Raw genomic sequence first — 27,420 nt, forward strand, 5'->3', positions numbered from 1 at the left:
GATTGTTGTTGTATATTTTATATTACATTTAAAAAGAAACAAATCTTGCTTGTAACTATATGTTAACTCAAAGTTCTCTAAATGCATTTTAAAATTGTGTAAGTACAGTTAAAACAACAAAATTCATTTGTCCCATACTAGCCTATATTAGAGCACACAGTTTCATAAGTCAGTGAAACAGTAAGCAACTGCATACATGTCTGTTGCTTTACCTAGCACAGCTGACCAAAATGCACATCAGAGTGGAGTGTTACAGCTGACTTCATTATCATGTCTGGTGACCGCCTTCAGTCATAGAGATCATAAAAGAACAGGCCTCGTTCCTCCGGTAAATTATCAATTAGAACTGCTTTTGTTGTAAAACTTAGTTGCTGCAAGTCTGTAGCTGAAACTTTATGATGTATCGCTGATTTTAAGTCCCTACGGCGAAGGTTGCAGACCGATGTCTGCACTGAACCCACATCATAGCAAGTCAAGTGCAGCGCCAATGACAGGATTCTTACGTTGCAACCGCAAGTTATATAATGAAAGAGAATCAAGAAAATAGGCAAACGTGATCAAATAATACTATTTATCTGCCTGATGAGCAAAAATGTAAACCTACGTCCCTTTCTGCTTTCGATTGTGCCATTGCCCGGTTTGCTGCCACGTATTTTGGGAGATAACATAATGGAAAATTCGGGGGTCTGGTTAGTCTTTGGGGGAAAAAAAAAAAAGCTTTGGTATATATTTTAACCGCTTCTAAGCCGTATATAAGGAAGATGTTTAGGTGGGCCACTGCCCCGGCGCTGGCCAGCCACCTTGAGAGGAGAGAAAGGACAAACGATGCTATCTATGACTTTCAGGTTTGGGTAAATCTACTTTCGCTCTTTAAAAAGATGAAAGGTGTCGCTGCAGCAGCGAGGCCCGGGGCGAGAACCCGGGCGTCTTGCTGCTCCGCGCCTTGAGGATCATCTAGGCTGCCAGAAGGTCTGAGCCCCCAGTTGCATCTAAACCACAGGTTCGTTACTCTTATATTTGGAGTGACGGTGGGAAGCCAAGTATCATTAAGTGAATCTGATCGCCGTTCTTTCTCTTTGCACCGTATACCCACCCGGGATTCTTCTACATTCCGTTCACTTTGCTTCGTGCAGATCCCTGGCCCGGGGCCTTGCCCTCTCTTCCACGTCTGGGTCATCGTGGGTTGGATACCTGGGCTCGCTCGTCCCAGCCTTGCCTCCCTCTACCCCTATGCCTGGAGGCGAGCACAGCCTCCCCAGCCTCGGAAGGTGAACGTGTGCCTGGCTTTGAGACAGCTAAGACCTCAGACGCTCAGTGACACCAGAATAGCGCCTCCCGCAAAAGGCTCTCGCGTTATAGGCGCAAACCCAAACTCTAACTTGACTCCAGCTAACCGCGAGGAAAATTAAGGGCGCGCCGTAGTGGTCTCTCCCGGCCAGCCACTCGTGAAATTTCCGACACTCAGGCCAGCTAAGACACGGGATTTGCACTGCAGCCTTTCAGATCAAAGAGCCCGAGCCCAGCGCTACTTGAGGCTTCTCCAATTTCTTCCCTAAGTGCGAAGGTAGTAGTCTTCTTTGCTCCGCTCCTTGCGAGGCTGGCGCGGCAGGGCTGGGAGCCGGGCCCCGCTGAGAAGACGCAGCGGGCCGGGGGCTCCCCAGCGGCGCCTGCAGCGGCTGCTCCACTGCGAGGGTTAACTGAAGTACCCGCGGCCGGGCGGGCGCAGAGGCTTCCTCTCGCCGGCCCGGGAACGTGGATACCGCGCCCGCAGGATGTTCGCCGGCTGGGCCAGGCAGTCAGGAAACATGAGAAGGCCTCGGTATTCCTGTTCCCGGGCCGCGCGCGCCCGTCTGGGTAAATAAAGCCGAGACGACGGCGGTGGAGGCGGTGAGCGCGCTGGAGCCCGCGCGGAGAACATGCGGCGGGGATGGGAGTGCGCCTAGCCTCGACGCGGGAGAGCCATCCGCCCTGTCGCCGGCCGCCGGTCCCACCGTCCCAGGTACAACCCTCGGGTCGCTGAGTCCCCGCCCGGGGCCGCGGGATGGGAGGTTCCATCTGGCCCCAGGCTCCTCGGCACCCCCCGCCCTTTCCCCCACCGCCTTTGGCGGCCAAGGCTGGCGGGAGGGTCTGCTAGGAGCCCGGGAGCCCCCACCTGACCGCGCCTCCTTTGCCTTAAAATTGTTCGCGGGCGTGGGGCGGGGCAGTTCCGCCCGGAGGAAGCTCCCTAAGTGACAATTTGGAGTAAATCGGGGTAAGTGGGGAGCACAGGAGCCGAGGAGAGGCGTGGGGGACCGCGTATGGGCTCCCAGAGAAGCTTAGGAGCGGCGGTGCGCACGCCCTCGGGACCCCTTGCGTCAGCACCCAGCTCTCGGACCTTTGCCTCACACTCCCACCCACCGCGCCTGCTGCCTTCGGACCCGACCGCGCCGGGTGTTTGTGGTTGTCATTTCTGTGCGCGCTGGGGGCAGCCGGGGAAGGGCCCGCTCTGCCATACTTCGGGACGGATTCGTTGAGAAACACGCCGTTGCATAGAGGAGGACAGGGCTGGGGCGGAGGGAGACGCGGGGCTGCAATGGAGTATGTTTTACAAACAGCAGTGTGAACTCAAAGCAATAAGCCCACGGATTTAAAAAAAAAAAAAAACAAGGGGAGTCCTGACCTTCGAACCCGGCTGCGAGCACGGAAATTTGCTTTCACACATATCGCCAAGGTTGTATGTGTCTACACCCCATACACGTACCTGTCTGCGCGGGAGGACACATTCTTATGGGACGCGGGCCGCCAGCAGAGGTCTGACATCTCCTCCCCACGAATACTGACGGGAACCTCGATTAATCGCTGTGGTCACAGCCCTAAATGTCACGCGTGGCGGCGGCTGTGGTGGCCGGAGGGCGGGGCGGGGGCGTTGGCGGAGTGGGCGCTCGGTGGGGCAGAGGATCTGTGCTTGGGTGGGGGGTGACAGCCCACGCAGCGGAGGGGCGGAGTGAGGGGCGCTGGCAGGGAAGCCGAGGTGGCTCGAAAGGAAAGCCAGCTGCCCGGAGTGGCGAGGCGGGGAGATGGGGCGGGCTGAGGCGGCCGCGCGCCTCGGGGCGGTCACTCGGCTGCTAGGCGGCGGCGCGGACTTGCCCCTGACGCCTGCGCGCGGCGGGCAGAGGCTCCCTGCCGACACCACACGGGAGGTGAGCTGCAGGCTTTTTCTGACTGTGGCAGCAGCAGGCCGGACGGTGCGCGGACCACGATGCCTTCCGCTCCTAACACGCTTGCAGCCACTGAAACGGTTCCCCCAAGACCCCAGAAAGGGGCGGGTGTGGAAAGGCTCAGAGTCAGAGTCTCACACCCGCGCTACAGAAGAGGACCACACTGACAGCGGGCTTCCGGGGTCCCGCGCCTTTGACCTGCCGGGACCCTGCGCGTCCCAGAGCGGTCTGGGGGATGGTAGGAAGACCTGGGGGAAGAGGGAGTATATGGTGCATCTGCCCCTGACGCCAGTTAACTTACTAGCTCTAGAGTCTGCCTACTTGCCCTGCTGCCCTCAACTCCCACCCGCGGGGACCTCAGCCTGAATAATGACGCAGGGGGCGGGGGGCGGGGGGCGGTTCGGCCAAGCCGTCCAGAATCTAGAGAACATGAAAATCCCCGAAATCCCCGTGCGGCCTGGGACTCATTAATTGGAGCTTGCGGATGCGGTCGTTCCTGTTACCCTAAATATAGTCCAGTTGTGACTTAAAACACGGGACCCAGCGCCGATCCCGCCCCGTTATCCGGAGTGTGCTTCGTCCAGACTAAAACTCAAGCAAGAAGGCTCATTTAAGAAATTAGTTTTCTTTGCCTCCGCTGGCACACCTTTTCTGACTGAAGTGCCCTGGGGGCCCGATTGCCGTGATAAGGGGGAGGGTAGGGACCTGTGCTCGGAGTGTGCAGGGTGGGGGGTGGGTGGGCAGCGGCGTAGCCAGGTACAGAGAGGCGTGGGTCCCTTGGATCAGGTGGGGCAGTGCCGCTCCTCCCCTAGACTCCGCAGTCCCTGCGCTTCGGCCAAGTTCGGGACTCGAATCGCTCAGGGTGTGAGCGCTCTCAGCTAGTAACGTAATGCACCTTCATCTCCTAGAACCCGAGCCCTGCGGAGCTCCCGGCGGCCCCGCTCCGAGGCACTGCGGCCGCGCCGGGCGCCCCTCCCAGCCCGCACCATGAACACCATTGTCTTCGACAAGCTCGGCGGCGCCGTGCTTTTTGAGGACCGCGGCGCTCCGGAGCGGGAGCGGGGCGGCCGGCCCTATGGTGGCGTCCTGGACAGTCCCCACGTTCGCCCCGAGATGGGCATTCCAGACGGCCCGCCCCTCAAGGACAACCTCAGCCTGAGACACCGGAGGACCGGGTATGCGCACCTTCCCGGGACCCCTGCCCCCCCGCATCCCAGAGGGGTTGGGGCAATGAGCGGCGCAGCCGTGCGAGTGTCAACTGGGGCCGGCGGGTTAGGGGCGCAGAGTTTTCCCGGAGGGCAGGTCTCCGCATCCCGGTTTTTTTTTTTGCACATTCTCATTTTAAGGTTGTGGTTTCTCAAAATAAGGGGTTGGAGGGTTCATTCGTCAAGACATCTCAAAAGACGTTTATTGGAAACTGAGGACACCTGGGACTGCCCCCGCAGTCCTTCCATACCTGGACCTCAGGGTAGTGGGTTACCTGTCCCTCTCCCGACCACGGTGCAAACGCGCGGCTGAACGCCAGGTAGAAAGGACTGAGCTGGAAGCATAGAAACATGGCAGGGCCAAGCAGTCGCGGCTTCCTAAGTCAAGCCAGCCCTGTGGGCTTCCCCTCTCCTGTCACGGCAGGGCCTCTCTACCGCCTCGCGGCTCTCCTTGCCTTCGCCAAGGTGTTAGGAAGGTCGACTTTTCGCAAGGCGTCATAGATGCGCACGGAAATGGGAGGATGCGGGCCTACCGGATTTCGGTTTAGCAGGGTGAGGGGCTGCTGGGGGTGGGGCCGGGGGACGGGAGAGAGAGCTCGCGGGTGGACTGCAGACGCGTGGACGGCGGTCTCTAGCCAGGCCACCTCCTGGTGGCTCCTGGAGCGCCGGGTTGGGGAGGGGCGGCCGCCCTGGCCGTCTCCACCTGAAAGATTGCATCAGCTGCTTGTTCTGCCGCGCTGCTGGTTAGTAAAATAGAGATTAGGTTTCGTCAAAACGTTACTACCAGTGCGTTTGGATGGAATTGCATTTCAAAGTGTTTAAAGAGGCAAAGGCCCCGAGGCTTCGGCGCAGGCGCGCGAGCCTCCGGGAGTGGCGGTGAGCGCAGGCGGCCGCGCGGCGACACCTCCCGGAGCCGCCTGGGAGCGCAGCGCCCAACGTTGAGCTCCAGGCTGCTTGCCTCTTCTTTGAAATATGCTTTTCCAGAGATCTTTTTACTTTAGTTGATGGGACAGAGCTTTCTAGACTTTTTAACTCTCATCGGGAAAAGACCCCTAGAGTGTGTGTTAGGTTCGACATCCTTCCTCCACGAACCCTTCCATTGGAAAGTGTCTCCCTTCCCCAGAGTAACAAAGGAAACTGGAGCGATCTTGAAGAGAACGAGGGTAGCGGGGTGGCCGTCATTCCTTGCTTTACTTAAGCCGTCCAGTGGGCGACCTTTCTTTTGACTACAGACAACAGGAAGGCCCGAGACGCAGGCTTGAATTCTCTGAAAAGAGCATTCAAGAGCTGGCAGCGACCTCCATGCAGCCCGCGAGGCCAGGGCCACTCGAGGAGGGCGCAGTGCAGGCGAGAGAGGGAAGGGTGACAGCCCTGATACACAGAGCTGTAGTTTGAATAACGTTTCCTTCAAATCACTTAACCATCGTCACCTAAACCTCTAACCTCGGGTTACTGACTTCAAGATTTCCCCCTTTTCAAGATAAACATAAGGTTCTTCACTGCCACATGAGCCCCCCTGCAACAACCAGACCATTTTAAAGAGAGATGCTGATAAACGGATATCCCCACTCAGAAATTGTGTGGCTCCCCCGCCCCAACCTCGTGGCGTGCGGGGCCGGTGCGCAGCGGGGCTGAGTGACCTGGGGTGCCTGGCGGGAGTTTGGCAGCTGCTGAAATGCTTCCCCGTGTGGGGGATGCCGGCGAGCTGCGCCCAGACTGTGCGGCTCACCAGGGCCTCTTCCTCCCACTGTGTCCCAGAGCCCGGCAGAACGGCGGGAAGGTGAGGCACAAGCGGCAGGCCCTGCAAGACATGGCGCGGCCCCTCAAGCAGTGGCTTTACAAGCACCGCGACAACCCATACCCCACCAAGACAGAGAAGATACTCTTGGCTCTCGGCTCGCAGATGACTCTAGTGCAGGTAATGGGGAGCCACCCCTGATCCATCTCCTGGCAAAAAGGGTGAGGAGCGGGCACACTTAGTTTTTGCGCGCATCTCCCCCTGGCGCCTGGCCCTTGGGAAGGCTGGAGCAGAGAAAGGGCGCTGGATGCTTTGACTCTGATGCTGAGGATGATGAGGGGTTGGCACTGAGACAGAGGTGTGTTCTGGGAGGAGTTTCCTCTCAATCCTATTGATCAGTTCAGAGTTTATGCTCAATCCAGAAGGGATCGCGTGGTGTTCTATAAGAGAGGGCGGTGAAAAGTCAAAAGCAGAGTTATGTGAAGATGTCTGGGACTCCAGACTCGTGGACCTTATATAGATGGACACAGATGGGAGTACCTGCAGTGATTTTCAAACTGGAATGTGCATCAGAATTGCCTGGAGGACTCGTGAAAACACAAATTGCTGGGCCCCACCCCAGAGTTTCTGCTTCAGTAGTAGGTTTGCAGTGGGTCCCATGATTTGCATTTCTAACAAGTTCTAGGGGTGATGCTGAAGTTGCTGGCCCTGGACTACACTTTGAGAACCATGCAGAAAGACAGCATACATTAGGACCCCATATTAAAGGTTGAGTATGGAATAACTTTCAAAATTGCCTTTACAGACAAAAAAAAAAAAAAAAAGGAGGTAGGTTGAATGGGCTAGAAATGGGTTTGGATTTTTAAATTTATTTTAATTTTTTTAATTTTTTTTTTTAAGAAGCAACCTAGGCATTAGCTAGAATCCACAAAAATTCCCTGGTGGTATTTTCTTCGGGATTAAGCAGCAGATTTGAAATGGTTGGGTTACTTGTGTAGGGAGATGGTGCAAGTTTGTTTCTTCTCTAAAGAGCATTACACTTGACTAGGTTTCTCTCTACATAATCTTATTTGATATTCACAAAAATATTGTGATATACAGAAATTATTGTCAGCATTTTACAGATGATGTAACCAAGATATGTGGAGGCTAAGTAAGGTTAGAGGTAGACCTGGAAATGTAATATAATTCCAGATCGAATACACCACAGTTTAATAAATATGGTGACACAAACTTTTATATATACAGACAGAACACATGTATTCAGAAAGAAGAGAAGGACCTAATGAGCTGAGAAGTTCAGACATTATAGTAGCACATCAATATACTTGTGAAATTCTGGTCATTTCATTAACTTTATAAAAGGGAGAACCCCAAAATAAAAAATAAACTTGAACTCTTAGATAATATAAAAATCGCTTTCCAAAGTATTTAAGATTGTCGTTTAGGAATTACTGGAAAGTTTAACAAAGCATGAAAGTTGACTTGTATTCAGGAATATAAAAACTATAATATGCATTTCTCTATTTTCAGAATACAAGTGTAGAGAAAAACATCTGTTTTGCTTCATATTAACAAGCAATGGTATTAATAGTGATTTGCTGCAGCACTAGAGGGGAAAATTAATTTAGTGGTCTTGGCTTAATATCTGTTTAACATAAAACTGTAACTTTCAGTGATTTACAAAAGTTGTTTCTAAATAAATTATTCCAGTCAGAAAAACTTGACTTATGAAAATAAACGCATATGTTTAAATTTCATTTTAAACAGGTATGCTATTTATTTTGAAAATACACTTAATTTTAGAGCTATTTCAATATTTCACAATGATGTTGGCAATAAAACATTATATTATTTAAGTCGATTATATAGTTCCATATTTAATGCTTGCCATTCTTTCATATAAAAGCCAAAACTACTTATGATATAGAATATTTTTTAATTATAAAAAGTAACATTTATTATTAGCAGAGACATTTGTGGTAGTTTTGTTGAGATGTAATATAAGTAGTTTTGATACAGAAACTAATTATTTTCTACCTGTAATGATAGTGCAAATACAAAGAATTATTTTTCACCTTAAGATCTCGGTAAGGCCATTACGTTTTTCTAATTTACATGAAGTTTTCATTGATGAAACAAAAAATTTTCTTTTTACATTTTCTTTCTCTTATACTAGTCCTCAAAAAATGAAAATGCACAAAATTCTGTCATTTTCAAATAGGACAAAGATAATTATTTATAATAATAAGTGACACTTATTTAATGATTTCCAGATTTTATAGTAAATGAAGTTGGTTTCTGAAACTTTAAAGTGATAAATGGGAAAAAAATCAAAATGTATAGTACAACCAAGAGACCGTATATATAATCAAATTAGGTTCAGTTATTTTCAATTAAGCATAAGGGATATCTATGTGAGAAATATGTGTATATACATATGTGAATACACATATGTATCTATGTCCCCACTTATATGTTTATATATATGGGGGGCTGTAAAAGTTAGATATACATTGAACACTCAAAGCAAATTCTGACTCTATGGGAAACCAAACACATTATATAAACGTATTGTGGGAGAAAATATAAAGTTGTGATCTGAATAAAGCTTTTTAAACCCTGCAAATTAGACCCCTGTTTAAACAGAGTTCTCCCACTGAATAAATTTCTCCTGTGGAATAGTAATCACGTCCTATCTTCATACCCCCATACCACCGCAGCACAGCACTTTCTATATAGTAAACTATCTCTTCATGATGGTTGAGTAAATAGGTTCTAACAGGAAAATGCCATTTTAATCACCACGTGCTTTCCAAAACACTTTTCTGAAAACTAGAGAATGTCTTGAAATCTGACAAAGATAAGATAGTTTTTAAATCCATCCCATTGTAAGGAATACACAAAGAGCAGCTCGTTATCTTTAATGCTATATAATGGTTCTACAGAACAAGCAAGGGTATAATTAATTTTAGCATTTTAGTATATCTGAAAATATGTTATATTTTTACGTCCATAGCAAATATGGAGTGTTCCCTTATTTCTGGTTCCAAACTCCTATTTCTAATTTATTGTGAAACCTCTTATCTCTGTTTCTCATAATTTATATGAATAAGCTGTTGGCATAACTCTTATTCCTAAACTACGAGACTATCTTATACTTTGATCACTTCTTTTACATTTAACATTTTTCTTTTGGTTATGTGTCAAACTTTCCTAAGAAGTACTTTGCCTTATTTTGTAGCTTTTAAATTGATAATGAGGGGTGTAAAACCTGGTCAGCAATCTGCATTAAGACTAGAAACAAAAAGCTGAAACTTGAGTGGAAGAAATATCTTTAGGAGCACGAAATGTACTTTTTCTGATAAATAGAAGTCCTAAGGATACAAATCAGCACCTACTTTATCCCTGAAAAATGAAGCAGAAAGAATATTTACACAATTTTTGGGTTTTTTTACTCACTAAACTTGGCAACTTGTCTTCATGTGTTATAACTATGTTTGACTCTCATCTGCATTATTAATCTGTCATCTTACTTCCTAATGAGATATGAGCATTTTTATAAATTTAACAGGGAGATGAGTCGTGTGTGTGTGTGTGTGTGTGTGTGTGCGCGCACGCGCGCATGTGTGTGTACAGTTTCGACTCTAATCAACCAAAATTTTCCACTGTGCTTGGTTCCTATGGCAGACTATTATGCAAACATTATAAAAATATACTCTGCGCTCTCAAAATGTAAAGTTTTATTATGGAATAATATAAAGCAGTATACAATTGGGGTTTTGTATTATTGTAAGAAATGGATCTTACCAAGGAATAATTGCCTTTGGAGAGTTTTTAAAAGGGCAGAGGCTGTTTCAGGTTTGAATATTTTCCACTGTTTATGTATATATATAAATATATTTGTAATTTTTCTGGATTATAAGAGTGAAATATCTCCTTGGGATGGTTTCTTTTATCACAATACAGACTGCATTTTAATGATTGGATGTTAATGCTTCCTCCTCTTACAGCAGAATTTTCAAATTTTTAGGATATGTCCATGCACCACTTGGTTAAAACTGCTATGTAGCAAGATTTTTCCTCCTATGTTGACATAGCTCTGTTTTTGCTTGGTATGAGTGCTTCTGCTGAGAGATGTATGTAGTTAATAACTGCAAGGACTATGGCAACTGTTAAATATTCAACAAAATCTCAGAAAGGTCCTTCTATGTTATTACAAGTGCCATACAACGTGGCGTGGAAACGAGGTGCTCAATATTTCACTTGAGTAACCCAGAATAAGTTTGTTAATTCTGTATGTTCTCAGGTGGACAGATGCCAGCATATCCCTTTGGGTTTACTGTAATGATTGCTTGGTCAATATGATGAATGTAAACACCTCTATCAGAGTGGGATGAAAATTACTTCATTTTCCTTTCAGCTTCTAGATATTTGGATCTCCAAGCATTCACTATAAAGTACGGTGTTTTTAAAGCTCTGAGTTTGACATTAAAATGCTGTTCCAGAACTGACCCTTGGTAAGGAGGCCTGTTTCATATAAAATAGGACTTAAGGAGAATTTGTATTATAACCCGAAGGAATCCATAGTGAGTTAAAGGTAGAAAACTTGAGCTGATATTTTTACCTTTGGCGAAACTGATGGAGTTTGTATTAATTCCTCAGGAAAAAAATTGCAAAAGAACATTTTTTCAGATTTGTTAGCCAATTAAGTCATGGTGTTTTCATGACTTAATGCAAGTAGATATTAAACATCTTAGGTTATATCCAGCCCTTAGGCTGTATTGTACATTTCTGGTAATAAAATACTTTCAGAATAAATATATTAGCATATTGGGTACCCATCAAACTTATGAAATCAGTTTAGAAACAGCCTATATTAGATATCAGCAATCCTTTCTTGAAAGTTTCCTAATATGTAATTAATATACTATGGCTGTATAAAACATAAAAAATGGATACAACCCCTATATACGAAAAATCTAGTTAACTCCCTTGTGACATTTAAAGGTCCCCAATTTTCTATGTTAGAATTATATTATATGATTTTTTTTGAAATTAGAAGGCTATTGCACTTTAATAAAAATATAAAGTTTTATAAAAATTGGATTTTACACCGTACTATGTGATAGTTGTGTTAGGATTTAAGGTTAGTTAAAAACTAGGGTTAGCTAAGATTTAAGGTTTGTCTGAATTATAGAATGTTTAGTAAAGAAAGTAACAAAAGTTTTGGAGTTGGATTTTAATAAATATGTGACATGGGCATAGAGGAGGTTGCAGTGTGTCCTGCATGTGTGAAGGGACAGAGAAGGACATAAACACACATATTTCATCACTAGAGAGAGTAGTGGTTGAGAGCAGAAGGTAGGTTGGCACCAACGATAAAGGGAATTATCACTGTTGTAGGAGTGTGTGGGCTGTATTCACAGATATTAGTTTTTAGAGTTGACAAGGATGTTAGGAACCATCTAATGCATTTTATAGATGAAGGATTTGAAGTTCAGAAAAGCGAATGACTTATCTCTATTCACACAGTATGTTTTTGGCAAATTCAGAACAGTAAATCAGGTCTCCCACATCCATGGGGATTTGAAGATGTTAAGTGATTAAATTATAATGGTACATCAACTTGAATTTGATAATAGTCCTTAAGATCCATTCAAGTGGAATGGAAGTTTAAAAAAAGAATGTTCTAAAATTCCTAGTAGGCAGTAAAAAGGTCTTGGACAAATATTTTGGCCATGACTTGGAGACTAGAAAGAGGTTTGAGAAATGTAGTGAATAAATGGGCCAGGCATTTTGTGTTTCCATAGCAATAACCCTTGTATCACAGTTAAGCATGTATAGTTCTTCACCGCTGCTCCTTCTGTGTGTGCAGGGGACAAAGTTTATCCATTCTGAACACTTAGCATCATGGCTAAAGCACAAGAGCTTTATATATAAGAGATACATATTTGTTGAACGAGAAGTCCCAGCAGTTGTCTGTCTGTAGAGATTAGAAAGACTGAGAACTTGAAGTCAGACTAAATCATAGAATAGTAGCACAGCTTGACAGGAAGAGGGGTTGATGAAGACTTAGACTTCTGAAATGCCATGGTGAGTTATTACCTCATTGTACGTAAGTTTAAAAGAGTGATTATCATTGCTAAGACACAAAGGAGGTAATATTGAATATGTATATATTACATATGATATATTTTGTGCATGTATATATATATACATACATATAGATATATAAAGTTGTATAACAAGTACATCTAAGGAGCAGCTATATATATATATATATATATAGATAGATAGATAGATATAGATATATATATATATCTATATATATAAACTGGAAAAAATCGCCACGGTGATAAAGAGAAAAAAATTGTAGCTTTGTTTTTTTTAAAAAAAGTAGAAATCATCACAGGTCCATTCAACAATTAGAGCTTGAGCGATGTACAAAAATTGTGTCTTTATAGTTTAAATCTAAAAAAAAGTAACTTCCAGTGCAAGCATTGCCACACTAACCATTATGGTAATGTGGGGTCATGTTCTGGAACGAATTGGTAGGAAGTTATAATTCTCTTTCCACATTTCATTCTTTTAAAGGCAAATATCAGCCCCTCAGGTTTTTGGTGTATATATTCTGATGATAGCCTGATATTTTAAAAGAAACCTCAAGTACCATGTTAGCCTCTAGAAGTCCAAAAGCACCTTATAAAACCATTGGAAGTAACTTTGTTTTGCAGTGTTCATTTCTTTGGGAGCTCTTGACTTTCAGGCTAAAGTTAGGTGTTATTTGGCCTTTTCCCCCCTCAACTTGTCTGATTGCTCTGTCTCTGATTGTTTTGCCATCTCCTCTTTTATAGCCCTACCTTCTTAATTAGTGAAGGCTTCCAGGGATTGGTTCCTGACCATCTTTTCATTTTGCTTACTCTCACAACTTCAGCTATCCCTTCTGTGCATTTGACCCAAATCTGCTCTTAATCCTCTCCCTTAAGTGTCAGGTACCATTTTTATACTTTCTGTATGCTTTTCTGGTGCCTCAAACTAAACATTCCCTAAACCAAACACATCATTTCACCCTTAAACAGTTCTCCTTTCTTTCTCAAGAAGGCACGATCCTTTTCTTGGTTACACAAGTTTAATGACTCAAGGTCATCTTTCACTTTCCCCTCTTCCTTAAACACCACAATGTCTCTAGAATATGAGTTATATTTGTTCCAGTGTTCTCTTTATTGGGGACACACTTCCCTCTCCATTATACCTGACATATTCCTCCAAAGCCTACCTTAAATTTCTCATGAAGTCTTGAGTCACATGTAAAAGTAACTCCACCTTCTTTTGGACTCCTATATGGTTTAATTTTAATGCCTCTTAATCCATTCTTCACCTTCTTTCCTATATTAGAGTTATTTGTATACTCTCCTACCTCTCTCATTAGACTGAAAATTTGATGGCAAGGTCTCTTTATTTATTTATTTTCATTTCCAGAATACAATAAGTACTCGATTTCTTTAGTAAGTGCTCGGCATGTTTGTCAAATGAATGAATGAATGAATGAAAGAATGGAATGATGTCCAATACTGTTATGTCCTGGGAATATTCAATGATTAAAGATACTGAAAGTAATTGCATGGGAAAGTAAACGAATGATGGATAATTTTCTATGTTTTGTTAATTGAAAAATAATACTGTTGTAGGTATCGAACTGGTTTGCTAACGCAAGACGTCGGCTTAAGAATACCGTTCGACAGCCAGATTTAAGCTGGGCTTTAAGAATAAAGTTGTATAACAAGTATGTCCAAGGAAATGCTGAGCGGCTTAGTGTAAGCAGTGATGATTCGTGTTCTGAAGGTTTGTTCATATTTTTATTTTGCTTTCTTGGCTTTTGCCTCTGTAAGGAGAAGTTCACCTCAACTGCTATTTTTAAGGTCAATCCCACAAAACATGATGGTGCCATAACGGTTCTTTTTTATTGCATGAGGTAACTTTGCTTTTACAGTACTATAAATGACCAACAGAATTATGGCTGTTTCCTCTTGTTTATAGATTTATTGTGTGTCAGAATAACATTTTCTATGAAATTCATTAAAATTAAAATACCGTAGGGAGAACTTATGTACAGTCCTCCTTTCCTTTGCCTAAAAAATTAATCTTGAATATCAAGGATAATTTTATACACTTTAAATATTCTTGCTTTGCATGTATGTTTAATGATTAAATATAGCAGTTGGGTGGCTGGGGAAAAGTGTATGCAAGTACTACCTGGTGATATTTTTTTCCCCCTTAGATGGAGAAAACCCTCCAAGAAACCACATGAATGAAGGGGGCTATAATAATCCAGTTCACCATCCTGTGATTAAAAGTGAGAGCTCAGCCATAAAAGCTGGAGTGAGGCCAGAGTCACGGGCCAATGAGGACTACGTGTCACCCCCAAAATACAAGAGCAGCTTATTGAACCGTTACCTTAACGACTCTTTGAGACATGTCATGGCCACAAATGCTGTCATGATGGGAAAGACAAGGCAAAGAAACCATTCAGGCTCTTTTAGCTCCAATGAATTTGAGGAAGAATTAGTGTCTCCCTCGTCATCAGAAACCGAAGGCAACTTTGTCTATCGCCCAGGTAAGTCTGTGTTTTTTGTGATACCTTATTTAAAACCATTAAAACTGCAGCAGAAGGGTTTATTTCGACAGCTATAAAGGCATAATTTTTATTGCTTTTGCATCAGATTATTTACATATTGCACTTAATTAGGTTTTAAAGGTTTTGTTTGTTTTGTTTTTAATTACTAGATATGCTTGTTAGTAGATGATGGGAAATTTTCACTCTTAATAATAATTTTTAATCTTAATAATAAACATTCTTAGAGGAGATATATATTGGCCTTTGTGAATAACTTTTAATGGAAGAATGTCTAGGATTCCATTGCTAGCCCTGCAAATAGTTTATATTCCATCTTTTCTATTACATTCTTTAATTGCTAATAATGGTGGAAAATGAATACAAATTAGCATGGCAGCCAAGACTTTTGTGATGGAACAGTTTAGGTCTGGCTTAAGTTGTTTTGGAAATTTTATTTTTATTCCTGGAAAGCACAAGTAGGGCTGATAACCAGCTTTAAAATTTTTACTTTTATTCAAGAATCAATGAATTGATTCTTACTTGTACAAAACTTTCAAATAGAATAGCGAGTTTGATAATATTTGGCTTCAGTTCCCAGAGAACTTTGCTCCTGAAGAGTGCTTAAGCAAATTGTTTCAAAACAAAGGATATATGTGACCTACATTTAGTGTAGAGTGGGGGTCCTGAAAATGTCAACAAATGAAGTTTGAAATGTTAGAGCTGGAGATAACTTCAGAAAGCATCTAGTTCAGCTATGTTATGTCATAGATAAGAAAATCCAGGCCAAGAACACTCAGTTCACTATATTTCTCCAGATCAATAATGCAGCTGAGCCTGCACAAGAGGTAGGAAGCACGTTAACTACTACTAAACTACTGTCACTCTTATTCTCTTATTACACATACTAGTGTACTGCAACTAGACTACTATTACTCTTTTATTTGTTACACATACTAACATAATTACTTCTAAACTATTACTGTTATTATTACACATATTAATATAACTACTACTGAACTATTACTGTTACTATTACACACACTGCCACCAATTATTTATTGATCTGTTATGATATGCTAGGCCCTATGCTAAATACTACACAAATGTCACTACAGGTAGTCCTTAGCATATCAAGGAGTTTGATATGTGACTAAAAGGACTTCATAAAGAAATTTATAAATTTAGTCTGTTTTGTATACCTTTCACGTTATTCAGCCAGAAATCTGATTTTCAAGTGTCTACAAATGTGCATAAGATATATTACCTCTGAGGATTCAGAAAAATAATCTCAATGCATTTTTAAAGACTTAAATCAACCTTATTTTTTTGTTTACATCTCCAATTTCAACTCCAAACAGTACAAAATACAAAAATAGGCTTGTGAATAATAACTGGATCTAGGAAGAAGTAACAGATGCAGTAAAAAACTATTAGCTAATGACAAAACATTTTAGAACTAGGTACAAACATCTAACTAATGTGACCAGAACAGAACTTAGTGGTAATTTAGAGCTTTGTGAATGCTAATTTCCAAAGAAAGGAAAATAAATCAAGTCATTTAAGTACAAAGCATTGAAAGAAGAATAAAAAGAAAAGAAAGGTATAAAGGAAAGCTGAAAAATAGATAAATAAACCAAAAGTTGATGCTTTGAAAGCAGTCATAAAGGAATAAGCAAAAATTGACACAAAGTTAGAAATGAGAAAGGAGGTAAAGCAATTTATATATAGGCATTAAACAAAAAAAACACTGTTAAAAATTATGATGAATACTATACACGATTGTTGACAATGTACTACATGTGAATGTGTAGATTAAATGAATTGGTATTATCTACACAATTTAAATTAAAAACTCATAAAGAGAAACGTTTTAAATCACTACTAATTCAGGAAAAATTAAAGTTTTTAGTAGTTAAGTTCCCAGAACAACTTGATAGATTCATTGGCTTTCTTTCAAACTATAAGAAATAATTAATTCCTATGCTTTATACATTTTTCTGAAACATATAAAAATATGGGAAGTATCTCAGTTTTTAAAAATGTAAATGTTATTCAAACCCCAAACCAGATTAAGATAGCGTAAAACTCAAAAATTTTATTTATGATACTAATACTGACTATGAAACACCATGAGAAGTATTGATAATGTAATGTTAAGTGAAAAACAATTTAGAAGTATGGGAACACTGAATACAATTATGACAATACAAATATGTATAGAGAGAAATAAGAAAGATTTTCAGAAACAATGAAAATTAATTTTGATGACGTAAAGTAATTGAACATCTGTTACTTTAAAAAGTTTCTTATAAATATTTTTATGCTGTCCAATGAAAGCAAGGTTATTGTCTGTGAAATTTACCCAGCGTAATGAGTCTTCTGAAAATGCATGCTCTTTTCAGAGGTGACAAACTAAAAAAAAAAAAAAAAAAATCAAAGCAGGAATAACATGCCCGTATAGTTGATGCTTTTCAAAGTTAAATATCTTGGCCATTTATTTTTATTAAAGCATTCCAATGGACTACTCATTTGCCAAGTTCTATTTTTAAATGAAACCTATTTTTTAGTTATGCAAGCAATGAGAAAGCAGCCTAGACACATAAACTTCTGGTTTTTCGTACATGTTTATAAACTTTAAAAGAACAGAATACATTTTTTGGGTTTTGTGGATGGAGAATTAAGACAGACTGGTGGTGTGAGACTGGTCTGCTAAATTTCATACCCAAACAATAAATGGCTGTCTTCTATGAGAACTGAGTGACAACATTGCTGCAATTGTAGCTGGGTTACCGCTCACGCATAAATAGTAGAACAGGGGATTTCAATAAATACTTTCTGAGCAACTGCTATGGTTTTCTCTGGCATGCAGACTTACTTTGGATTCCTTCAATTCCTTCTGGTTATAACTTCCTTTCCTCACCTAAATAGAAATCTTCTAAGTCTGCTCTTAAATACCGCTTCTCTTCCCAAGTCTATAGTAGTACAAACAAAGATTTCCACTTTTAAATTCTTTTCCAAGAATTGATTGCCTTTAAACACAATTTATTTATCAGTTTATCTGTGCTAAGAAATGTATCCATTTTCTCATTCATTTTTGTAGAAGAGTTGCTATCTCATGATGTATTTGTTTAAATATATGGAATCAAAAAGCCAAATGAAAGAATTGGTGTGTGGAAGGATAAAATATCACTGAATTTCATTTCACTTGTTTGTGTTAAGTTCTAGGAGGGAGATGCCTGGTATATTATAAAAGAGTAATCCTAATTGAAGATATTACTAGACATTGTCAAAGTATATACAAATATGTTTTTATTAATTTTTATGTAAACATTAAATATTTCTCTGTAATCCACAGTCTCCCGCATCATGTAGGGGAAAAAATGTTATTTTTTCAGGGGCATAGCAGGCTCTCAATGATGTTGATTAAACGTTTCTGATGGTAGCAATTATAGTATTAAAACTGATCAGAATTATTAAGGTCATTGCTTCTAAATACAATTAAATAATACTCAAGAAAATTTAGCACCTCCATGTCATCTGTTGAATTAAGTTATCTAAATTAAAATTACGATCCGTTTTCATCATGTTAGGTTAACAGATGACAATTTTCAGATATTTTATGGAGTGAATTCCCCATCACAAACTGACCTGCAGGCCTCTAGCCTCTAGATAGATCTGCTCTAAGGTGTCAGGATAAGGACTCCCACTCGCCATCATATCCACCTCCATTCCTGTTGGATCAGTCCTCATAGCCTGCAGATGGGACCATCCACCAAAGAGTCATCTGCCATCTGTGCCACCTTACAGAGTGAGTCTTCAATGGAGCCTTTCCTAACTTGAATTAGAGTTTGTCCTCAAACCAAATCTATTAAATTTCCTTTTTTTTTTTTTTTTTGCTGAAAGAGAGAGGAGAGGTTGCTAAGAAATGTACCGATGGAGGAAATCAGGCAAGTCTTGAAATTAAATGTGTGATTTTCCCCTCTTCTGTTGTTAGGCTTGAGGACAAGTGCCTATTCTGTTCTCTCTTTTTGCAGCTCACAAATGATCCACTTTTAAATGGCTAGTACGTTCTGAGCACCACTGCTCAGCCAGCATATAATTCATAAATTTAACCTGCTCTCACGAGACTGAATGTTTAAACATCATCTTGTTATATTGCCTAAAATCCATCTTAATAATACACAAATGATGTTGCAAAAACATAGGAAGATGGGGGGAGGACTCTTTTCTCTGTTAGTGTGAATTAATCAGAACAGCTTCCTCTCCCCTTGACTGAGGTGAATATCCATGAAGAAATGGAGATTTTGATTGAGAGAAAAAAGAAGTCATTTATTTAGTACGTAGGAGACTGGGTGGTAGAGTCCATTTGGACTCACCTGCCACAGGTGAAGCAAAATGAGAGAACGAGGCATTTGGTTACCGAAGAAAGAGGAACTTGGACATAGAAATTTGGAGAGAATAACAAAGGCTAAATACCATTTCCAAACATTTTTTCTTGGCTAATGATGACCCGTAAGGGAAGAGATGTTCTTTTTTGCTCCCTCTTCCTGTACACTCATGTACTTTAGAATTTAAGCTGCTGTCACCAGTAGGAAAACCCTAGTATGCTCGTGAGATCAATGAACCATAGAATTAGCTTGGAATTTAATCTTAATTTATTGGATAGTTTCTTTGAAGATTTACACTCTCAGTTCTAAAGAACTGATTTATCAAGTACTTTTGTGGGACACAATCCATTCATGTATGAGATGCTCTTTCATACATTCTTTCCACATACAAAAATGTTTATTAAGAGCCACTCCCCATAGGCCCTGTTCTAGGATTAGTGGAGTCCTGGGTTTTGTGCTAGGCTACTCATCAAAGAAACTAGTCGAGTGAAACAGAAGAAAAATTTAAAGAGATGCCTTGGCAGATCTTTTCGAACGGCGAGTAATCGCTCCAATTTATGTTTCATCAGTTTTAGATTTTGTATTTGGGGGTAGCTTGAAAGCCGCATGGCCATCAATAGAAGACTTCCTCAAGAGCCAGCTGCTAAAGATAGCTTGTATTTCTGTGTACAGATGACTCTTGAACAACACGGGTATGAACTGCGCTAGCCCACTTATATGTGGATTTTTTTCATAAGTAGTGTAAATATATTTTCTCTTCCTTCTGATTTTCTTGATGAGTTTCTTTTCTCTAGCTTACTTTATTGTAAGAATACAGTATATAATACGTATAACATACAAAATATGTATTAATCAACTGTTTATGTTGTTGGTAGCAGTTCGCTATTAGTAGTTAAAATTTGAGGAGTCAAAAGTTATATGGAGATTTTTGACTGCATGGGCGGCAACACTTGGAACCTGGGCATTGTTCAAGGGTTAACTACATGTGCGAAGTTTTTCTTTGGGGTTTTGTAGACCAGTAAGTCTACTTTGGACCCTTTTATTTCCCTTTTTATTCTTGCCACTTCCCTGTTTTTAGCGAAAGAATTAAGCTTTGCCATTTTGGATTGTTCCGGACATTCTTTTCCTGGCATGCAAATGCTGTTGATGTACTCCAGCAGAGAATCATAAAACCCTCTATCAGCAGCCCAGTTAGTGACATTTAAAGGGTAGTCGAAAGGTTATCCAATTTCTTGTCTTGTATCTTTACTACAAAAATACCTCACCTTTCAAAAACCATCTGGGAATGAGGTATTCTACTTAACTGAAATTTCCAGATAGAAATTTAAGTTCCAATTTTTAAGATGTAGGATTTCTGCTCTCCTAAACTTATAATATTAAACATAGCATGTAGGCTGTGTATCAACATCCTCTTTCTTCTCCTTCATTTTATTGCTTTTTATATGCTCTTCCACCCTTCAAATCAGTAATGTTAGGATTAGCCACAATCCTAAACTTAGCCCTCACTCCTTTGAATACAGATTGATGTCTTTCTGAAGACATTTTTAAAAAGGGTCTTTTCTAATCACTTATTTCAAAGCAATAATCTTATAAATGAGATTTATAGAAATGCTGACCTTTGAGTAGGCATGGCATTTACTATAGAATTATAAAAAATGTAAGCATTGTTCTAAACACCAGAGATTCTTAAATATTTATCAGTGATGACAGGAAAACACATTCACATGGATTATTTCTGAAATTCAAATTAGCTTGATTTTTGAAATTAAATGTTCTCATGAATTCACTTGTAAAATTTAAGTGAAATTTATGAGTGTTCCACCTACTGTTAAAAACAGAAAAGTTAATGGCAAACAAAAATAAAAAAAGGAACAAATACTGGCATGTACAGTTTGCTGGCTCCTTCAGGGGTTAGCTTTTCATTCACTTTGCTTTGTTCGTTATTCGCGGTCACGTGAAAAACCTAAATGTAGATGCTGAAACTTACAGCTTCGTTCAACGACATGATTTACAAACAAATCGAAAGTATTCGGCAGTGCAGTTTAGAAAATGTACACATTTTTTAGGACTGAGTTTGATCCTGACATATTTTGTTATTTTATGTTGTATTTTCTTCGTGTGGTACCTAAGAATGGTATAACACTGATTTCATATTTGTGTGAATGTAAGACAAACTTTTCTGAAATGCAGCTGTCTTCTCTCTCTTTTTTTATGCTGATTCTCACTGCCTTGTATGTATTAAAATCTCTTTTAGGCTCTGAAATAATGTTTTACTCATTTTTATAGTTCCCCTAGCACTTACTACAGTGTCTTTCACATATTTGCTACATAACTGTTTCTTAAAAGAATGAGTTACTGTTTTGATGATTTATTCTGTCTGTCTCTTAAGTCATAAAAGACATTTTAATGTGCATATGCATATGTTGATCTGTGTCTGTGAACATGATAAAAAAGAAGAAAATAGGTCTAAATAACTTTAAATGGATCAAAAAGAAAAGGCAAATACAGAAAAGTTAAAACCAGAGGGAAAAAGTAAGCAAAATGAAGCTTAAAATTATGAGATGTTTAAGAGATTTACAATAAAAATTTAGTACTAACTTAAACTAAATACATTTTTAAGTAAAAGAGTGCTTTTCAAGAAAATGCAAGAGTGAGAAGTAGAAAAAGTTAGCTAGTTTGAAGAAAATCCACCAAAGAATAAGAAGTATAGCAGACAGACAAATAAAAATACATGGAGCTTTAATGATTTTGACTTGACTTAAGTAGTGATACTTTTTGTCTCTCTCTATCTAGTGTGTTGCCTTGTAGGTGAGACTTTAAAGGTACAAACCACAGATTTAGACCCACTGATTTAAACTCTTCTGCCACTTTCACTCTCAGGGTTGATGTGACAGCTTTGACTTTCTAAGAAGGACTATTTTTAATCATATGATAGAATTTGAGAAAGTCTATGCAGACATTTTACATTTTCTCTCTCCTCCATATGTGAGAGTAAAGATCCTATACATTTTACATATTTTCCAGTAAAAAAATGAGTTTATGAACATGAAATTTTGATTCCGCAGGGGAATTTTCTGTATTTTGGCATTACTTTCTACTGGCATTCAATTAGTTGTAACTGATTTTCTGATACTCTGTGAATTTCAAACTTACTACAGTGGTCAGTCACATCCTGGTGCAATCTCATAGAAGTGCTTGTTCATGTCACTATGTTTAAGACTGTGTCAATATTTCCATTCAGAGACTTTTCATTCCCCAGGGCTTCTAAATAAGTCATAAAAATTCAAGCCAAACTCAAAGTTGGCATAAAAGGGCCTCTTTTTCCCCCCTTCTCCTATGCACAGGGGATATAAGTACATAACTCTCACTAATTCTAAATTTAGTTAGGTTTGTAAACTCTTTACACACTGACAAGACCAAATACGATCTGTTGACACCACTCCAGTCTACTACTAAAAAGGATGTCAGAAAGGTTTTACTGTCTTTGAAAATAACAAGACATTCTATTTAATGAATACGGAAGTGGTTTCTTTTCTTTCTTTCTTTTTTGGTTCGTTGCAGTTAGTTTTTCCCTCTGCCTCCCTACTTTGTTTCTAAAATTAAACAGGTATGTTTCTATGTCAAAATTTGTCTTGTTGATGTAACAGAGGTTTTACTCAAGATAAATATGTGTTTTCTTCCACTTCACAATTTTGGTACTTTTCAGTTTGGGAAGTTTGTGTTGTTTCCTATTAGAAATTATACCATTTATAAGTATGAGTTTTGAGGAAGCAAAAAATAATAATTTAGTTTACTTTGTTGAATTTCTTTCACAAAATTTGAAGTTTTTCTTGGTTTTCAGTTTAGATGAAGAATGGCATTTAAATAGCAGCTGTATAATGACTCTTTTCTCCCTTTCTGCTTTGTTACCCAATTTCTCTCATTTTCATTGTACTAAAGAAGGAAAGAGTCAAAGATTTTATAAATCCAGCAGTGAATTTTTAAAGAGTCCTCTACTTCATGCCCTCAATTTGTAGATTAAGAAATTGTTTTAGGCTTTTCCCTAGGCATCACAATTGTTGGGTTTTTTGGGGATCAGTTGCTTGATTTGGTTGGAAATGTGACCCTGGTCCCCAGTACAGTAAGTATAATTGCTTTTGAGAATTTCAGTTATTTAACTGACTTTTCCTGAAAAAATACTTAAATCATTAGTGTTGAACTTTTGAGAATTGAGGCTAAGCATGTGTACATTTTTTAAAATGCCTTTTTGAATGCGTGCAGTGTAAAGGTCTTCACATATGTTGATAGATTGCAGGTTAGTCGGCATACAGTAGCTAGGGGTCATCCTTGCTTACTAAGGGAAATAGGAATGGTTTGCAGAAGATCCCAAACAGTGTATACTCCTGGTGTGTGTGTGTGTGTGTGTGTGTGTGTGTGTGTTTGCATGCATACAAATGCACATGTGTGTGTCAAGTTGTGTAGTAGTGGTAAGTAATAGAAACTGAACATAGTTGGGCAAGCAAAATAGTTTTAAAAATGATCAGTGATACCTTCCCTCTGCTTTGTGCACACATCGAAGACACTGAGCCATTACCTGAAAGTGCTCATCAAAAAATGTGACTGATGATCACACCCCAACTGGAAGGTGGTGCTGAAAAGATTACTCTCATCTTTAAGCAACAGCATCACTCATCGCTTCTAACAATTTTGAGTCTTCTCAGTCAGAAAAGCCAGTCATGAACCATTTTTCATGCCCAGTAGGACATGACAGTGCAAGATGCAATGATGTGTTTCAGTGTCAAATTCACATTCAGCGTTTCCTCGGGTGAGGCACTTCACTAAATGTACCAAGAACAAGCTAAATTGAAGTTTAAACTTCACTATCTCACAGGTTTGGGTAGCACCTTAGTGATGGACGACACTGTGGTTAAGGTTAGGATGCTCTCAAGTGCATGTTGCATCTTCTACAATCACTGAGCCGCAGAGTGGGTTAAAAACAGCCTCTCGCCCATTGACATCAGTGCTTGGAGCTTCTCTGATACAGTGACCAAGATGGATATCTTTGACAGAAAGAATGTGTTTCCTTTATATGTATATTTATATGTAATACATATTACACAGTGAATGTATATAAAATACACAAAGGCAATTTTGCCTTTGATCAGGCTTTATTTAAATAAATGTTTTTAAATAGTAATTTAGAGAGGAATATTTTGTTAATATAAAATTAAAATTTTAAAAAATGCAAAAGCAAATGAAAGCTTTTAAAGCGCCAAAAGCGTGATTTCCAAGAAACAGTTTGCTCTTTAAGTTTTCACGTCGTCGCCCATATATTTAAAATTTAGAACTGATAGTCCCTTCGCTGGAGCCAGACTCGGGTTATGGCGGACAAAGCCCTCAGTATGGCAGAGACATTTCAAGTAAGAATGCCCTGTTCTGCCAAGATTGTCATTATGACACTAAAACGTACCCTTTTGCTAAGGGCCAAAATTCAGAGTCTCTCCTTCCAGTTTCTACACTGATTTAGACAACAGATGCGGGAAAGGCAAAGTAGTATTCAGGATCGTTTGTCACATGGCTTCAGGGCAAGAGGATGGCCATCTGGCAAGAGCGAGAATTCCTTAAATGTTACTGGGTCTTACATTTCTAAACGTAAAATCCCTGGCCAGAAGTCGCTGGGTGCCAAGTGCCTTTGCTGTGATGTCTTTGCCCCGCGCAAAGCTAGAGGGTTGCTATCTTGTTGCTGCTTGAGGAGCCACATAGCCTTCACTTGTTTGCAACTCAGGTTGAATGCTATTGTTGTTTTGCATTTTCTTTTATTGTTGTCTTGGTTGCATTTATTCCTGCTGTATTTTTTTTTTCTCCTTTGATTCTCTTCTGAGCTGCTAAACCTTTCCAGCTGGATCAAGGAGTTTTTTCACAACCTGTCAGTAGTGCAATTGGTCTTGTTTTAGCTTTTATTGTGTCTCCTGGGTTCCTTTACTTCAGACCTTTTCAGAAACATGGCACCACTTCAGATTTACTCATAACCCATGGGGCCTCCAGTTTATCTAACCTGTGTACTTTTTCTTTCAGAAGATTTAAAATTTTTTTTTCTTAAAGTATACTTCGAAAAGTATAAACGTAAATCATCTGGAATAGTAATTCTCAACTATCTTGAAAGGTGTTTGAGGACTATTTCATGGTTACTATGATTGAAGCAGTAAAATTTAGTTTATAGTTACAATAACTTTCCTTTCATTTGGAAAATATAAAAAAGCTCAACTTTATGATTTCATGACATATTACCAACCCCAAATACCGTTCCTAATCCCCACCCCCTCACACACGCTCTCAGTGAAGTGCTAATAGGAAGCTCCAAGAAGAAGCATACAGGCAAATGATCTATGTTCTGCTTGACCTCAGCCTGTCTGGAAGGTGCTCTAACTAAATGAGAGCATAAAGGTCTGGGTAGCGGCTTAGTTGAAGCAATATGAATTTAATCTATATTTTGACTATAATTTAATTACCTTTATTTTAAATTTCTGCTGCTTCATCCTGTGGTTTGGAAGATGACTTTGCCGGCCCCTCATTTTCTCTCCATTCAGCCTCCTTGTCTGACCTGAAATGACCCATTTTCAGGTTAGACCATAAGAGGTTATAGTGTGGAAAGAGTAGAGAGCATTGCCTAGAAATCAAGAGCTCTGGATTCAGCCAGAACTGCTAGCAGTTGGGTATGTAGCCAGGGCCTTGGTCCCTTTGGTTGTAAAATGAGGGCTTGTGACAAGATAATCTATAAAGACCTTATTACCTCTGATCATCTGAAATTCTGTGAAATGCATAGAGATGGACGGAAGCCCAGAGTTTACAGAAAGTCATAGTTAAATGCGTACTGTATTTCCTCTATTAGAAACAGAGCTTGGGCTCCAAGCAACAGGACAGGACTGGTAAAGGGAGCATGGCAACAGTAAGCCATGGTGACAGACAAGGGAACCTGGGTTAGGAAGCCAAGAAGGGGGAAGACACATGGTTAAATCTGTCTATATATTCTTTGTGTCTTGTGTCATTTTTAGGAAGAGCTATCTCAAGATTATAAAAGTTTGCTTTTACATTTTCTTCTACTACTTTTACTATTTCAATCGTACATATGTATACACATAATCTACCTAAATTTTTTTTTTGTAAATTGTAGAGGTAATGATTTCATTTCTATTTTTTTTCTCCCCAAATTGATAACCAGTTGTCCCAACATGATTTACTGAGTACTTCCACCTTTCCTTACTGATACAAAATGCTATTTTTATTACATGTATGTGTATCTACTTCTAGACTAGTGTATTCCATCAGAATATTTATATTACTATATCAATAGCACACTGTTTTCATGGCTGTAGCTTTACTGCCCATGTGACATATGGCAGAGTATGTCTACTTTCACTTTTTCAAAAATATTCTCATCAAGGCTCTTGAATTTTGCAGTTGAACTTTGGAATAAATTTGACAAGTTCTATTTTAAAAATTCTGTTGGAAATTAATTTGTGATTGCATTGAATGTATGTATTAATTTGGAGAGTATTTTTATTCTTATTTTATCGAGACTTCCCACTTTGGAACATGGTATATTTCTCCATTTAGCCTGATCATCTTTCATGACACAATGAAGTTTTATAGTTTCTTTACATAGGGTTTACATATTTCTCATTAAGTTAATTACTAGATATTTTATTTTGTTAACTTTTGTTTCTATCGTGGGTGACTTCTTAGCTGTTACATTTTATTATAGTTATCACTGCTATATAGGAAATCTGTTGAGTTTTGTTTATTTTTATTATATCCAGTTAGATTGTCAAAGTACACACACGCTTATAACCTACAAATAATAATGGCTATATATGTTTATTCTCTTCCCTCCTCTTCACTTCTTTCCTTCTAGTTATTATACTACATTGACCAGGTTTTCCAAAACAGTAATGAGTAATAGAAGTGATGGCAGACATTAAAAGGAATTTTTCTTATATTCTAGCATAAAGTGTAATGTTTGCCGAAGGTCTCAGGTATAATCACCTTATCAAGCTAAGAGATTCTCTTTCCATGCCTAGGTTATTTAGTAAGAGAGTCACCCTACCCCCAAACACACAGATAACTAAATAGACTAGTGCTTTTATCACATGCTTTTTCACAATTTTTAAGACCATCATCTAGTTGTCCTCTTTTAATCTATTTATACAGAGGGGATTTACTAGTGTTAAAGTGTCCTCGAATTTTTGGGAAAAATCCTATTCCATCATTATATATTATTCTTTTTATGTTTCTGTAT

General features: G+C 39.8%; 1 protein-coding gene across 5 annotated transcripts in view; it reads left to right on the plus strand.

Annotated features, from left to right (window-relative positions):
* The first annotated feature begins 1,734 nt into the window (after positions 1–1,734).
* Positions 1,735–27,420, plus strand: part of MKX (mohawk homeobox) — a 60,281-nt gene continuing 34,595 nt past the window's right edge. For 2 of the 5 annotated variants that reach the window (XM_016160789.2, XM_016160790.2), the window contains exons 1-5: positions 1,735–2,790; positions 4,106–4,372; positions 6,161–6,320; positions 13,832–13,985; positions 14,422–14,757. In XM_016160789.2, the coding sequence (XP_016016275.1) occupies positions 4,185–4,372; positions 6,161–6,320; positions 13,832–13,985; positions 14,422–14,757 (838 nt within the window). In that variant the 5' untranslated portion in view covers positions 1,735–2,790; positions 4,106–4,184. Of the gene's footprint in view, positions 2,791–4,019; positions 4,373–6,160; positions 6,321–13,831; positions 13,986–14,421; positions 14,758–27,420 lie in introns of those variants that run through there. The other 3 variants (XM_016160785.2, XM_016160788.2, XM_016160786.2) reach the window with 3 other exon arrangements.

The sequence above is a fragment of the Rousettus aegyptiacus genome, unplaced genomic scaffold (assembly GCF_014176215.1).
Source record: "Rousettus aegyptiacus isolate mRouAeg1 unplaced genomic scaffold, mRouAeg1.p scaffold_m13_p_10, whole genome shotgun sequence".
Taxonomy (NCBI): Eukaryota; Metazoa; Chordata; class Mammalia; order Chiroptera; family Pteropodidae; genus Rousettus; species Rousettus aegyptiacus.